This window comes from Curcuma longa, chromosome 15, assembly GCF_044706935.1.
Source record: "Curcuma longa cultivar G26 ecotype Majalengka, Jawa Barat chromosome 15, ITB_CL_G26_1.1, whole genome shotgun sequence".
NCBI lineage: Eukaryota > Viridiplantae > Streptophyta > Magnoliopsida > Zingiberales > Zingiberaceae > Curcuma > Curcuma longa.
Genome location: NC_133875.1, coordinates 9,101,217 through 9,117,319, shown reverse-complemented (window position 1 = coordinate 9,117,319; position 16,103 = coordinate 9,101,217). Strand labels below are relative to the sequence as shown.

The 16,103-nt window shown below is 34.3% G+C and overlaps 1 protein-coding gene across 1 annotated transcript; it reads left to right on the top strand.

The window, feature by feature from the left end:
• The first annotated feature begins 4,872 nt into the window (after positions 1–4,872).
• Positions 4,873–9,066, top strand: LOC141846304 (putative choline kinase 2). The gene is made up of 7 exons (XM_074734320.1): positions 4,873–5,491; positions 6,832–6,953; positions 7,029–7,221; positions 7,779–7,896; positions 8,016–8,063; positions 8,428–8,528; positions 8,635–9,066. Exons 1-7 carry the CDS (start codon positions 5,108–5,110, stop codon positions 8,776–8,778), a joined length of 1,110 nt encoding a protein of 369 aa, XP_074590421.1. The 5' UTR covers positions 4,873–5,107; the 3' UTR covers positions 8,779–9,066.
• Positions 9,067–16,103: the final 7,037 nt, after the last annotated feature.

Here is a 16,103-nt window from a genome sequence, read left to right as displayed (position 1 = left end):
CGGCTGAGCACCGGTCTATTGGATTCCCCCTTGTGAAGATGTGTAGCCGGCTGGAAGCACAAGGGCGGCTGAGCACCGCTCAACCCTCCCAATCGTGATTTTGGAGGAGAGAATACACGATTTTGTTCTTGGCTAACTATCCTTTGGTTGTTTCCTGTGTGAATACCACATGGTTGACACTAGCAATTCGACCCGTGGGCTTGTGAAGACGTCGGAGTACGTACATTGCCTATCATCAGAGCCACTGTAGTTATCGGTCGGAGTCTGTCGTTGTTGGAAATCATTTTCAACTACAGGAGAAATCGTGTGCGGGTTAGCCTCCAGAAGTTTGCGAAGCTTCCGGATAACGTTCCATCATTATAGGAATAGTTCCGACCAATTTATCCCAAATTGATGGTCAAAAGTTGACCACCGAAAACTACATCGAGAATATAATTCTCAGTGATAGTTAGAAAACTCCGGAAACGATCGCGATAAACGTTGTTGCATGTTTTTCGAAATAAAGTTTCTCTCGAATCAATTGTTATCGATCATCGGCTAGTATCGAAGACGATGATGCAATTCGTGGCTTCTGAAGCCGTCTGGACGAGAGCTTGGCATGGATCACCAATAGAGGCGGGACTTCGACAAGGACGGCTCGATTGATGTCGATTTCGCTCAACGTCATTTGAGAGGTACATGTAGAATAATCTTTTATTCTGAAATTTTTAATTTTCTGCTATGCCTTGTACATATTATTTCCTATTTTGCCATGCGTGTGTTGTGATAATAATTAATTAGCTTAATTATTTGTATATTTTCGCTGCGCATGTTTGCGAAAAGTGTAAACATGCGCATTGCACTGGGACAATCCCAACACAAAAGTCTTCTAAGTAACCCTAAATCCAGATCTAAACAATTTGATAGAGGTGATCAAGGAAAAAGTTTAACCAAGCTCCGATCGCCTAGAAGGCATTCAAGCAACCGAAAGTCATCGCGTCAGCCAAATCCGAACTTGGAATGGATTGAATCAGTAGTTGGGTCACCATGGTTTGGGCGACCAAAAAATGCCAAATCAGCAGTCGATGATCTTCTATAAAAATAAGGCCACGACCCATGTTTCACATAACAACAAAAAATATATTGCTACATTCAAAATCATTAGGCCATTACACTGCTTGTAAGAGATCCACTCGCTCAAACTTCTTAGGCAACTCTGCTCCTTAGTTTGGAATCATCCAAGTTGCTTATTTTGCTTGTTTGTTTTCTTACTTATATTTGTTTATATTATTCATCTCACAAGTTTTGTAAGGAAAATATTTTATAAAAGGTTTCTCCACCTTCATAAAGATTTATAAAAGGAGAAGTGTTAGAGGTTATTCAAGAGCGATCCACTTGATGAATCATACGCCGTTGAATAGGAACTTAGGAGTGAAGCCGAACCATTGTGTGTGATTCTGTGTGATTGATTAATTTGTATCTCATTATTTTTATTTATCCATTGTAATTTCATATACTCAATTTCAATCTTATACATAGCATATTCTGTTTATTTTTGCTGCATTTTCATAACTCTGATTATGTTTTTATTTATCATATCAAAATTAATTTGAACACACAATTCACCTCTCTTCTAGTGTGCTTGTGATCATACAAGTTTAAGTTAGACTTGTGGTTATCTAATTTGTATGAGTGTAGGATCTATCAAGTATACATGTTGACTTGATGAGGCCAAGGGTTATAAGAGCTCGATGGATCAAGGTCCGAGAAGGATGGTGCATTTGAGGGACCACAAGATGAGAAGCATCGAAGCATGACAAGTCAAGTAAGAGATCTACATAAGGAAAGGCAAGAAGTATGACTAAGGAGGAGTCGTGGGCTTAGAGCATCTGAGGGATGTAGTTTGATAATAGGAGACCTTAAGACTTAAAGATACTCCAAGTAAAATGCGTAGACTGATTTGTTTACATGGGATGAAGGGTAGATAAGTAACTTAGATGAACTCGATCTTAGAATTGGTCATAGTCAAAATGTCAAACAACTGATGGTAAAATTCAGTAGACTGATGATTCAAATATTCATATGTCCCAAGTTAGATTTATTTGGAGTATTATGGTTGTATCAATCAACTACTGGTATCATACCTTATCAAATGAATAGAAGGTTGTCTAGTCAATTAGTCGAGTCGACTAAGGTTTATTTGAATAGACAAAATATTTCTCAGTCAATTGGAGTAGTCGATTGAATTTATTGGAAGAGCACATAATGTCCAAGAGTCGATTGAACACAGAGGAGTCGATTGATGGTTCAGACTAGTTGATTGATATTGCAATGACCAATTCAAATAGAGTTGAAGATGAAAATTCTAACAATACAATTGAAATAAGACCAAGGAGTAATCGACTAATGGGTAACTCTCAGTCAATTTATATTCGTCGGATCAACAAACATTAGGATTCAAGGTGAAAGCTATAAAAGGGGGAATAAGGGTTGCAAAATCACATCTATAATCTGCTTTCTCCAAGTCTTCATTGTGTTTATTATTCTATTATATTTGTTGATCATTGTAAGTTTCTTCGCCTTCGGTCCTTAATTAAAGAGGAGAAAAATAGTGAACTTTATGTGCATAGGTCGTGAACGTAGTTATCTAGAGGTTGTTCACTATGTAAATCTTGGTGTCAATTTACATTTCTATTTCATGTTTTTTGCTTTATTCCGCTATGTATTACTCTTGTATAGAACACTACCATTGTAAAAAAAAAAAAAAAAAAAAAAAAAAAACTATTTACCCCCTAGCATACTTCTGATCAATAAAATTAATACTATTGCATTCCTAATGACATACAAATCTATTTATATTTTTTAAAATATTTTTAAATTTTTAGGTCCATAAACGAGTTTTGACTAAAAGTCACGATATTAAAGAGAGTCCAGATTTATTCTAAATATGCATCCTTGTATTCTTAACGATGTACTAAATTCGTCCATATTCTTATTTTAAAATTTAAAATCTTAATAAAAATGAAAAACCTATAAATTATAAAAGAAGCTTAATAAAAAAATATTTTTTATAATTTATTTAATAGCTTATTACAAGAGGAAAAAAATGAATAAAAGGAAAAAAAGAAAGAAAAAAAAATATATAATGTAAAATATAAAAGATAAAAATCAACTTAGAATTGGTTTGGTAAGATGAAGTTGTGTCTTGAATCTCTTGGAGCTACTTTGATAAAGCAACACCAAGCAGCTCCACTTTTCCACTTTGAAGCTGCTTCCAGTTTCAAAGTTTTTTCTTCTTGTAATTAATTATTAAAAATAGAAAAAAAATTAAAAAATAAATTTTTAAATTTTATATTAAGGTTCACTTATAATTTATAATTTTTTAATTAAAATTTCAAATTTTAAAATAAAACACGAATGAATTCAAGTGTCCCATACAAATTTAAGATAAATTTGAACTCTTTAACGTCAATAATTTTGATAGAAATTAATTAATGAATTCAAAAGACTCAATTTTTTTAAAAAATATAAATAGATTCGTATTAATTTGCTATAAATCTGGTTTTTTTAATTATATATATATATGTATTTCTTTTTGTTTTATTTTATTTTCCTTTTTTCTGTAATTAGCTATTAAAAATAGAAAAATAAAAAATAGATTTTTTATTAAGATTTTCTTGTAATGTTTTTATTTTTTTATTTATGTTTCAAATTTAAAAATAAGAATAGGAATGAATTTAAGAGATCTAATCAAAACTTATTAAAGTGATTGATGATTTAAAAGACTCAAAATTTACAAAAAAAAACTAGGAATATATTTAGGAAGTGTACGACAATATTAATTCGACATAAATTTTAAAATTTTAAAACCATTAATAACTTTTTGATGAAAATACTTGGTAAAATAATTATGTATTTAATTTTTTTTACTTTATTTGATTTAGTTCAAGTAAAATAAATTAGTTTTCTATTTTGATTTGAGACTGTAATGGATGAAGAACATTTTGAAAAACAAAGTACACCCTTTTTTTTTGGAAAATCAAAAATAGAATGTGTGATTTAGAAATTCTGCAAACCTAGCTTTCGGTGAAAATAATAATCTTATTTTATTAATAAATAAAACATAATTATGATCCCAATTTATATATATATATATATATATATATATATATATATATATATATATTTATTTAATTTTTTTTATTTGTAGGTTTGTTCTGTGTCATTTATACGTATGCTTGGTTAGAAATTATTTAGAGCCGAGCGTGTAAAAAAGATTCAAATCCTTATTTTTATAATCTTTGAATTAATAAATTTTTTAACTTTTTTTTATGGATAAGGATCAGATCCTTGTTGATCCACTATACTGCGTCCTTATTGTATGAATAAAAAATTAAATAATTATAATATCGTGGCCCATACAAGTAGGAAAAAAACAAGAAATACCTATCAATAGAAAACCCACTGTTCCTCCTCTTTGGTTGACTATTATTAAATTAAATGTCACGTACTCAAGTGTGAACCCAGAATGTTTTGTGGCGTCCATCGGATATTTTTTCTAAAAGAAAGAAACAGAAACATTTTTCCCTGAAAAGGGAAATAAAAACAGAAACAAAACACAAATAATTTACGCAAATTGCCATGAAAAGAACAGGTTGGGATTCGGGACGGAATGCCCAACTGGCATTGCGAGCGCCCACCACCTGATCCACGACGCGTGGTCGGTGATGGATGCAGAATAACAGGCAGTCCCACGTTTTACGCCACGCGTCCACGTCTTCTCCGTCGGATGCTTCCATCATTTCGCGACTTCCTCTGCCTGCCTTCCGCCGACTCCTAGTGCCGATAAAATAAACCCAACCCCTCACTTCGTACCCAGCTTGTCATCGTACAGCCATCATCCTTGGAGTTGGACCTGACTCGCGCCGTATCTGCTTCCAATCTTCCTGCTCTTTTCTCCTCTCTCTCTCGATCGCGATCACTTTCGGTCAAAACCATCCTTTGATTCTTCTCCTTCTCTTCTACCCTTATCAAATTTCCCCGGTGCCTGTGTATCTTCCTCAACCGGCCTTGGAACCTTTTTCGGCTCTGTATAAGCTAGGAGTACGAAGAAGCATCGCCGAAAGAGATGGTAGCGATCGGACTCGAGGATGGAGTGCGCAGCGTCGGCTTCGTGGTTGAACAGGAGGAGGAAAAGGGGGTGATTCCCATGGAGGCCAGGAAGATCTTGCTCGGCCTGGCCTCCGGATGGAGCGACGTGGATGACTCCACGGCGCTCGAGGTTGCGCCGCTCCAGGGCGCCATGACCAACGAGGTCTATCAAATCAAGTGGCCCTCGAATGGGCAGCGCCCTCGCAAGGTGCTCGTTCGAATCTACGGCGAGGGTGTTGACGTCTTCTTCGACCGCGACGAGGAGATCCGGACCTTCGAGTACATATCCCGGCACGGCCAGGGCCCGCGTCTCCTAGGCCGCTTCACCAACGGGCGCGTCGAGGAGTTCATCCATGCCAGGGTATGTCTAGTTTGGATGCTTTAGACTTATGGACGCACTTGTCTTGTCTGTTGATTTTGTTAGTTTTCTTCTCTTTCAAATTTATCTCCCGATTTGAAAAGGCGCTTGTTGTTTCTGGTCGAATTCTTGGTTTTTATGAGGAAATTTCTGGCAACTCCCCAAATCTTTGTTCCCCGGCGGTGTGTCTTCCGCTTTGTAGGGGCTTTTCTTGGTGAATCGCACGGCCTCGAGAAATTCTTGCGTGATTCCTCGCTTCCACACCGAGAATCTTTTCATCATTACTCCATGCGTTTCACAACCGGTTTGGTTGTCCGTGACTTTTTTGCTTTGTCGTTTCCGTTCCCATTGCGATGACGTAAATTGCACGTGTTGCAAGATTGTTCCTTGCCGACCATTGCTTGCTTTTCTTAATTATGACTTGGGGATAAAAAGCTGGCTAATGCTAAAGACTTTTCCCTTCAAAAACATTTAAATAATTCTCATATAATAAGCTTTTTTTTAAAAAAAAATAATAATATAATCAAAATATTTAATATTAGTTTTTTTATATAAACTAATTCTAAACAACTATGTTTAATCAAAGGTATTATTTTGGGTCTAAATCTGCAGTCAACTTCTGCATGGAATTATGATGAGAGTTAAAAATGATAACTTTATTTTAAAAAAGAATCCTTGCATAGTTATTTTTCTTTTATAAAAAAATTGGGGGCGATGATGCCTCAGTGTTCGTGCTCTTTTTTCCCTTCTTTTTCAGTAGGTCGCTGAATTCAGTAAAAAATTGGAATAAAAACTGAAGTATTTCAGAAAATTCCAAAGAACAAGTAGATTGAACTTTTAATTAATAGGATAATCAAGTCCACATAAAAGATTTCTATATAATCCTACTCTATTTCCTCAGAGTTAAGTAAGTGAACACTTGACTTGCTTGATATAGTTTTCTCTCAATAGCATATACGATGTTCGATTAAGTAAACAGTTGATTTGCTTGAATACTTTTTCCTTGCTTGAACTTGTAGGATTATCATCTTTCTTGAAGATATATGCATGACCCAATTTCACTTCAATGATAGTCTAAATGAAACACGTTCATCTGTATAAATACTAAATTACTGTAATATCATTCTATCTGTAATTGTCTCATTGGTTAGTACACGATTCTCCTGACTTTTCATTTTCCACTCATATCATCAATTTAAACACATTCGATAATTCAAAAACATTTATTTCATATTTTACTCCGTTTTCTCATTTAATTGCATAACCTTAAATTAGCTTCGTTTCATCTACTGATGTTATGGTTGATTAATTAAACTCGTGTTTTGACATCATGGATTCGGCAGACACTTTCTGCTCGTGACCTCCGTAATCCAGAAATATCTGCCCTCGTAGCCTTAAAACTGAGGGAGTTCCATGATCTTAGCATGCCTGGTCCGAGAAATATACTACTTTGGAAAAGAATGAGGTATTAAAATTCTCTGGCTAACAGTGTGTTTCATTCAAATTCACCACACGCTTTCTGTTGATTCTTCTCCTGTAGAAACTGGCTTAATGTAGCAAAAAGCTGCTGCCCTGCTGCTGAAGCTGAAGAGTTTTGTTTGGATGCACTTGAGAAGAAGATCACTACTCTCGAGAATGAAACTTCTACTGAACAAAGGATAGGCTTTTGTCATAATGATCTTCAGTATGGAAACATTATGATTGATGAAGATACTGGGGTCATGACTATAATAGTAAGTTTCTCCTCTGAAAATTTGTATCACGTGAACCATTAGCAAGTACAAAATTCCAGCAGTGAGCCCTCATATGTGCAGTGAACCCTTGAAGTTGTTGCCAAATGGATGGCTATGTATTACTTCCCAACCTTAGGTAGATAGTAAATTTTCAATTATTTCATGAGCGAGTGAACTCTCCAGAACGCTGCCTGTTGATTAATAGATATTTGACTCTATAGTTATCGTATTAACTATTACATTCTTGATTCGCACGCTAACTTCCACTTGTGTTTAATGTTTATTGGTTCCTCTATGTTTAGTTATATGGCTGCATAGCTCTATCATTCGACTTGTCTTTTCTTGCAACAGTATAATTCTCTTCCTAGGTACTTATAGGAACTTAACAGCTTATCGTTGCTATTTAAATCAAATAATTCTTTGCCTGGCAGTCTTTAGGATACCAGTCTATCAGCTTTATGAGCTTTTCTCTCATATCTGCAGCTCGAATCTTCAACTATATATTTCTTTTATGTTCAAAAGTTGTATTTTTTAAAATTATTTTCTCTTTGTTACAGGACTATGAGTATGCCAGTTACAACCCTGTTGCATTTGATATCGCCAATCATTTCTGCGAGATGGCTGCTAATTACCACACTGAAACGCCTCATTTATTGGACTACGCAAAATATCCAGGTCAACTTACTATTTTTTCCCTACTCTGTATTCAGATTCTCGTTTCTGATTCAAAAGATCATCTAATATGCCACTGCCCGAAAATGACTGTCTAACGCCTGTCTGCGTTTATATTGCAGATTTCAAAGAAAGGAAAAGATTTGTAGAGATATATCTTGGTTCTTCAGGTAGTGTAGGCCCAAGGTCGAATACTAGGCGTTTTCAGTATGACTCTTGTAGATTCTGGAATATCTTTTAATTACCGTAGAACTGGGCTACAGGTTTTTAGATGACCACAGCATATGCTGTGCAGTGAAATGCCGACATACTTAGTTATTTACTGCTCATTTTGAAAATCGCTTAGCATAACTAGTAAAACTATTGTTCTGAGACTAGCCAATAACGCGCATTTAAAGCATCATATTGCTTTCGTCAATGGTGCTAAATAATTTTATTTGGTTTCTTTACGACGAATTATTAAGGTTAATATTCAATACTTGCTGCACGCTTGTGAATCTTCAAAAATTCTTAACTTCTAAATTTGAAATGTAGGTGAGAAAGCAGAAGACGTGGAAGTTGAGAATCTGCTCCTCCTCATCGAGAAGTATGCTTTGGCAAGCCATCTTATATGGGGTTTATGGGGAATAATCTCGGTAAGAAACTCTCTTACTAATTTGATTTACCCTTGTTTATAGGGAATATGCTTTGGCAAGCCATCGTATTGCATTTTTGATGACGAAATCCTTGTTCTTGTTGTAGGATAAAGTAAATGATATAGACTTTGATTACATGGACTATGCAAGACAGAGGTTCCACCAATTCTGGTCCAGGAAATCTGCAACCATGGATCCCAGCGTCAAGGACAATAGTTTGGTTTTGCATACTGGACTAAAAGAGATCTGAAATCACTAACAGAATCAAGGGTTTTTGGTACGGGTTGTGCTCGGTTACTTCAACGCTAAATCAACAAAGGGGAAAAAGAAAACTAAATCAGATAATGACGCACACGACCGTGTTTATGATGTAAATTGATCCTACCATTTTGTATATCATGCTCTATATTAATGTGCTAATCTCTTGGGGATGACAAGCTCCACGTTTAAAATGTTGTAAGTAAATGGATCCTGACATTTGTTTCAGCAAATGCAACATCGTAGCTTTGGAACAGAAGCTCAGTTTTACATGATTCAAGCTAGGCTCACTTTCAAAAATCATGAAGAGAAAATGTAGATTAAATGCACAACCCCAAAGAACTTGAGTTGCACATACTAGGTTTATTTATTGGACCTAGAGCTTTGAAGTGAGAAGCATTGTCGCAAATAAACCTTTTATCTTGGACCTTCAGCGAGTCAAATTTTGTCTTGTTCAAAATTATTAGCTAAGATAATTGAGTCCAGATTAAAATGAATAAAATTAATTATTCAAGATTAATTTGGTTTTTTTTTAGTTTGAATTTGGTTCATGTTTGATTTGAACTTGTTCCGTTTATATGTTATCGAGTACTCATTTGAGCATGTTTAATTATTTAAAAAAGTTATATTTTTAAATTTGTTTGATTGGTTTAACTTGATATTATTGTTCATTTTGAAAATTTATTTATTCTATTTACAAATTTGATAGGGCTTTATTGATGAACATGATATACAAATATTATTCATGGACATTGTTCATAGATATTATTCATGCATATTATTTACGAATAATTCATAAACTTTATTGATAAATATTAACGAGTTAAATACATATATGTTCAAATTTATTTATTTAATATAATAAATTATTTAAGTTTATTTATTTAATTAATCTTATGTATATTATATGAACATATAAATTCTTATCAAGTTAATTACTAAGCTTGCTAACGGATATTTGATTCACTTACCATCTTACTTTTATCAAAGAATTACTTCAATTGAGACCATGATGCATTTGATTAAAAGAAATATTTGTTTTATTCCCTATGAATTTCTATTTTCATGAACACTTATTATTTATATGGTTGTAAAAATGATTTTGAAATAGTTATTTTTATGGATTAATTACTTTAAATACATAAAAGAAATAGTTCATCAATACTCATTTTATCCTTTAATCAACACATTTGATAGACCCAACTAAACATATGGAACTTATTGGTGCAAACTCCAAGGCAAGGTTGATCCTAATTTAGGATTTTAATGTTGGAGCAATATAACTGAACTATATGTTTCATGTTAGAGATAATATATAAGTAGGTAAGGTTAATTAAATATTTGAGAGTGGAAGAAGTTCAAATTAGTTAAGATTAATTAGATATTTTATATTTGTTGAAGTATAATAAATGCTGGCAGACATGAAGAGTCTAATAAGAAGTTGATAAGGAAATATATCAAGTGGGTAAAGGTCGACGAGGTACTTGGCAATGGTGAAGTTTGATAAGTATCGATAGAGGAAGTCCTAATAGGTCAATGAGACTTGATGTTAGGCATGTGATGGAAGTCAAAGCAGGTCATGAAAGGACTAGATGCTTGAGAGTGAAAGCCCTAACAAGTTAAAGAAGATGGGATATTGGGCAAGCAAGAGGAAGTCTAGGTAGGTCGTGGAGGACTAGTTACTTGGGGGGTGATGAAGACTCAACAAGTATAGTGTGAATGGATATCAGGTAAGGTTGAAGTCCTAAATAAATGAACCCTAGACGTTGGAAGTCTTAGTGAGTCAAGGTTATTGGATGTTGAGCAGACAAGAGGAAATCTAGGTAGGTCGTGGAGGACTAGTTACTTGGGGGTGATGAAGACTCAATAGGTCTAGGGTGAATGGATATCAAGTAAAGTTGAAATCCTAAATAAGTGAACTATAGACATTGGAAGTCTTAGTAAGTTAAGATTAACTTAAGCTTAGGAAGTGAAAGTATTGATAAGTTGAGGTTGACTGGGTACTATCAATGGATAAAAGATCCAAAGGCATATGGCCTCTAGATAAGGGAAGTTTTTGTTAGTGCAGGAAGCACCAAATAATCGAACCTAAATTTTGATAATGACAAAAAGTTCAAGTTAAGTGTGTGAGTTTATCTGATGAGCTAGTTTTCCATTTGATTGTCGCTGGCCACTAGAGTGTTCTCCGTCGTCGAAAAATATTTCCAAGCGATTGGAGAAGCTGAGAGTCGCTGCTGGATTATTGTCAATCCTTCTTGGTTGTCTGACGACCATATATAATCTTTTCGAAAGCTTATGAAGCTTTCGAAGATTGTTCCATCTTTGTCGGAAAGATTTTGGCCATTTGTCCCTTTATCAGTGGTCAAAAGTTGACCACCAAAAACTATACCGAGAATATAATTACCGATGATACTTAGAAAGCCTTGGAATATGATCGCTATAAACGTTGTTGCGTATTTTTTGAAATTAGATTTTCTCTCGAATCAATTGTTATCAATCATCGGTGAGTACCGAAGACGATAATGCGTCTCATGGCTTCGGAAGTAGTCTAGACGAGATTTTAGCATGGATCACCAGTAGAGGCGGAACTTCGACAAGGCTCGATTGATGTCAACTTCGTTCAACATCATCAATAAGGTACGTGTAGAATATTTACTATTCTGCAAAATTTTAATTTTCCATTATGCCTTGTACTTGTTGTTTTTCTTGTATTTGCATGCATGTGTTGTAATAATTTCTTGTTAATTATTATGTTATTTCTGCTGTGCACGTTTATGAAATGTGTAAACATGCGCATTGCACCGGGACGATCTCAACAGTAGTATCCTTTCATTCCTTTTGGATACCCTAAAAAGATGCATATCTCTCATCTTGATTTCATCTGATCTATCTTATCCTTAAGCACGAATGCAAGGCATTCTCATATCCGGATATGTCTTAGATTGGGTTACGCCCATTCCGCAACTCTAAAGGCCTTTTAGAGATATGTTGGGTTGCAAGGATGCAAACATAGTCCCACATCTAAAACACATGGAAAAGATCATAAATTTAAAAGGATGGAAGATATCTCCATTGGTATTAGACCTTTTGGGGAGAGCTCAAGAACAAAACCATGAGGGCTTAAGCCCAAAGTGGGCAATATCATGCCATTGTGGAGATATTTTGATTCCATTGGTTCTAACAAGTGGTATCAGAACAAGGCCGCTCTTCACTGAATTAACTGCCGGACGAGCCATGATCCAAATCTAACCATGTGGGTTGAACCTTAAACAAAGGAAGTGGGTGCTCCCATGTCTGAATCAAGAGGATCAGACATTAGACAGAAAGTCCTAGTTGCGGCTGGGCAGTAAGTTCTAATAGGTCGGGTGGACCGAGGAGCAGGAAGTCCGGTGAGTCAAGGATTCGGACATCAAACAGAGGCTTCCGTTTGAGGAGGCCCATGGTCCTTTGTTTGAGGGGGGATTGTTGGGTTGCAAGGGTGCAAACATAGTCCCACATCTAAAACACATGGAAAAGATCATGAGTTTAAAAGGATGGAAGATATCTCCATTGGCATGAGACCTTTTAAGTTGAGCCCAAGAACAAAACCATGAGGGCTTAGGCCCAAAGTGGACAATATCATGCCATTGTAGAGATATTTTGATTCCATCGATTCTAACAAGATATTTGTAAAATATATTCCTAAAAGAATGTATTGAGAGTGGAGAAGCCACACATACATCTAACTGTTAGGATCAGACGCGCTAGAGGGATGGGTAAATAATGCTTACTTTCTTTTTGCATCATTCTTATCTATAAAATAATATGCAGTGAAATATATAAAAATAAACTACATATAAGAATATACATATCAAATTTAATGTAGTTCAACAACCCTCTAGGGTTCATCTCCACAAATATGCCTCAAACTTGAGTACTATGTTAATCAAGCACTTTACTATCGACACTTTCCGACGGTGGAGAAACCTCTTACAAGTTAATCAAGCACACAAAAATAATAAATTAAATAAACAATAATACTATAATACACAAACAAACTTTACTATCGAAGAGATCCTCGCTAGAAATCCTAAGTACACTAGCACTTTCAAGATCACCTGAGCAGAACTTTGAAAGCTTGAATGCGAGTATGAGAGTTTGAGATAATGTGATATTCTAAACTTTGAGCTCCTACCCTTGTTTACAACATTATATCGACTACTGACATGACACCTATTTTGTCACTTGAAAGTCTATCAAACACTTAGATCCTTATCATGTGTACAATACACATGTCAATATTAGTCTAATATATTTTATTTTCCACTATAATTTTAATAATTTATAATTCTTATAATTTATTCAAATCTCACTTAAGCCACCAAAGGGACTTATCAAACCTAATTAGAGATAAATTAATTTTGACCTAGTCAACTCTTAACTAATCAAACTAATTTATTAATCTCATTATATTCCATAAAAGAATAAGACTGCACTCTTAATCCAATTAGAATTATAGCTTATAATTAATAAACATATCCTATGATTGATTGATCTAGCAACCACATCATGTGGTTTGTTGTTGTGGCAAACACATATAAGCATTGAAGTTTAGGGATTAATGGGAACTAATATATAATTTTCCTCAACATATTTTTATTCTTTTTCTCTAGTACATGATTACGTTTCCTATAACAAGGACAGTCACATATCTTGCATTCAACATTATCATCTTTCCAAAATATATTATGTAGTTATTAATACAATAATCAATCTTTTTCATAATAAAATCTAAATCCTTGACTAATTTCTTAGTACTATAAAAATTATCAATCATTATATTATCGATATGAACAAGCAACTTTGATATTAACAGACATATCATCATAATATCATTCAGCAAAAGTGCTCTGCCTTGATGTTTAATAGTCTCGCAACAGTGAATAGTTGAGAATGATTAGAAGGAATGTCTTACCAAATTTTTCTTTCATTAGTTTTTAACATGTCATATAGTTTCTGGATAGAAAATATTAGTATCTCATCAATGTTCAAATGATAAAGCGCACTCATCGTGTCATGAATCATTAATTATATTGTGTTGTCATTAAGTGGTTTGTCTCAAGTAATGGAGGCAGGAGATGGGCCAACAAAATGTTCATTCCACTCAATCACATAAGGTTTTGGTGATTAAACCAATGATAACAATTTGAAACAAAATTATATTTTTCTAAATGTACTTTAATAGTATCGTCATTGCAAGAAGTCATATTTCTTCATTTACTTTTAGTATACAAACAACATAACTTGATACCTTTCATACATTTAGGATGATGTTTATCGAAGTTCACAAATTCCTCAATCTCATTCATAAATTTATATTTTTAAATCCATTCTCTAACTTAGTGTTCATCCAAATTTTATTCATATTCATCGTCAAATATACAACACTCCTTCCTAACCTAACAAATAAATTCCAATTTTAAAAAATGTATATAAAGAGGAATAGAAAAGTGATATTATTGAAAGTCTAAAAGAATCAATTTACACTTATAATATAGAAATAGAAATAGAAATAGAAATGTAAACATATATATTGTTTGTATATAAAATTGGTACCTCAAGAAAACCAAATTCATTCAAGTTATCTGGAAATAACAATTTTAAAAAAATGCAAAGTAATGTCTGCATTAATTATTTTAAAAATATAAAGTAATGACTGCGTCAATTAAAAATTTAAGATTCACATGTTGGTACTTAGATATTAAAAAAAAACATATTGAATCATTAAAATAGAAGCTTAACACAATATTGAAGCATTAAAATAAAAGATCAAGACATCATTTAAAACAAAAGCTCAAAATGTCCTTTGTCAAAATAGCCTAGGAGGTCGCATATGTAGCTTTTTGTTATTACTTTTTAGAATGTTGGACAAAAACTATCCCTTACTAGATGTAACTAAATCTATCTCCAACGATGCCTATTCAATTTCTAGCTTTGATGGGGGCAAGCATTCAACCTATCAGTATCCATAAACCAAAGTTCATGCGAATGAAGCATCCAACAACAAAATGGCACACACAAGATTCTCAGATACTACAACAACAACAACAACAACAACAACCAAGCCTTATCCCACTAAGTGGGGTCGGCTATATGGATCATTTTACGCCATTGAGCTCTATCTCCTATTATATCATCATTTATATTTAAATAAATTTTATCTTGTTTTATTGTTGCTAACCAAGTCTTTTTTGGTCTACCTCGCCCTCGTTTGATATGCGTATTTGTCATAGTTTCACACCGCCTAACTGGAGCATTTATCGGTCGTCTAAGTACATGTCCGTACCACCTTAAACGTGTCTCACGAAGTTTTTCCTCAATAGATGCAACTCCAACTTTCTCTCTAATGCTCTCATTTCTTATTCTGTCCATCTTCGTATGTCCACACATCCATCTTAACATCCTCATCTCCGCAACTCTCATCTTTTGCTCATGTGCTCGAGTCATAGCCCAACATTCAGCGTCATATAACATGGCAGGTCTAACTGCCGTTTTATAGAACTTTCCTTTAAGTTTTAGAGGCACTTTACGATCACATAAAACACCTGATGCTCTCCTCCACTTCAACCATCCTGTTTGTATTCTATGTAAGACATCTCTCTCAATCCCTCCATCGGCTTGCAAAAATGATCCTAAATATTTAAAACTCTCAGTTCCAGATAACTCATCATCTCCTATTTTAATGTTTGTCTCATTACGTTCAATATTGCTAAACTTAAATTCCATATATTCTGTCTTTACTCTACTAAACCTAAAACCTTTCTCTTCTAGTGTTTCTCGCCAAGATTCTAATTTAGCATTTACTCCCTCACGTGTCTCATCTACCAATACAATATCATCTGCAAACAACATGCACCATGGTACGGTATCTTGAATGTGTCCAGTAAGTTCATCCATGATTAGTGTAAAAAGATAAGGACTTAGAGCTGACCCTTGATGTAACCCTATCTTTATTGGAAATGCTTCAGTTAATCCGCCTGAAGTCTTCACTCTAGTTGTTACTTCCTCATACATATCCTTAATTAGGTCAATATATACTACGCTAACACCCCTCTTTTCTAGAATCCTCCATATAATTTTCCTTGGGACTCTGTTATAAGCTTTTTCTAAATCAACAAATATCATATGTAGATCTTGCTTTTGCCCCCGATACTTTTCAATTAGTTGCCTGAGAAGATGTATAGCTTCTATTGTCGACCTACCAGGCATAAACCCAAATTAATTTTCGGTGACCATAGTCTCTTTCCTTAATCATTTTTCTATTACTCTTTCCCAAAG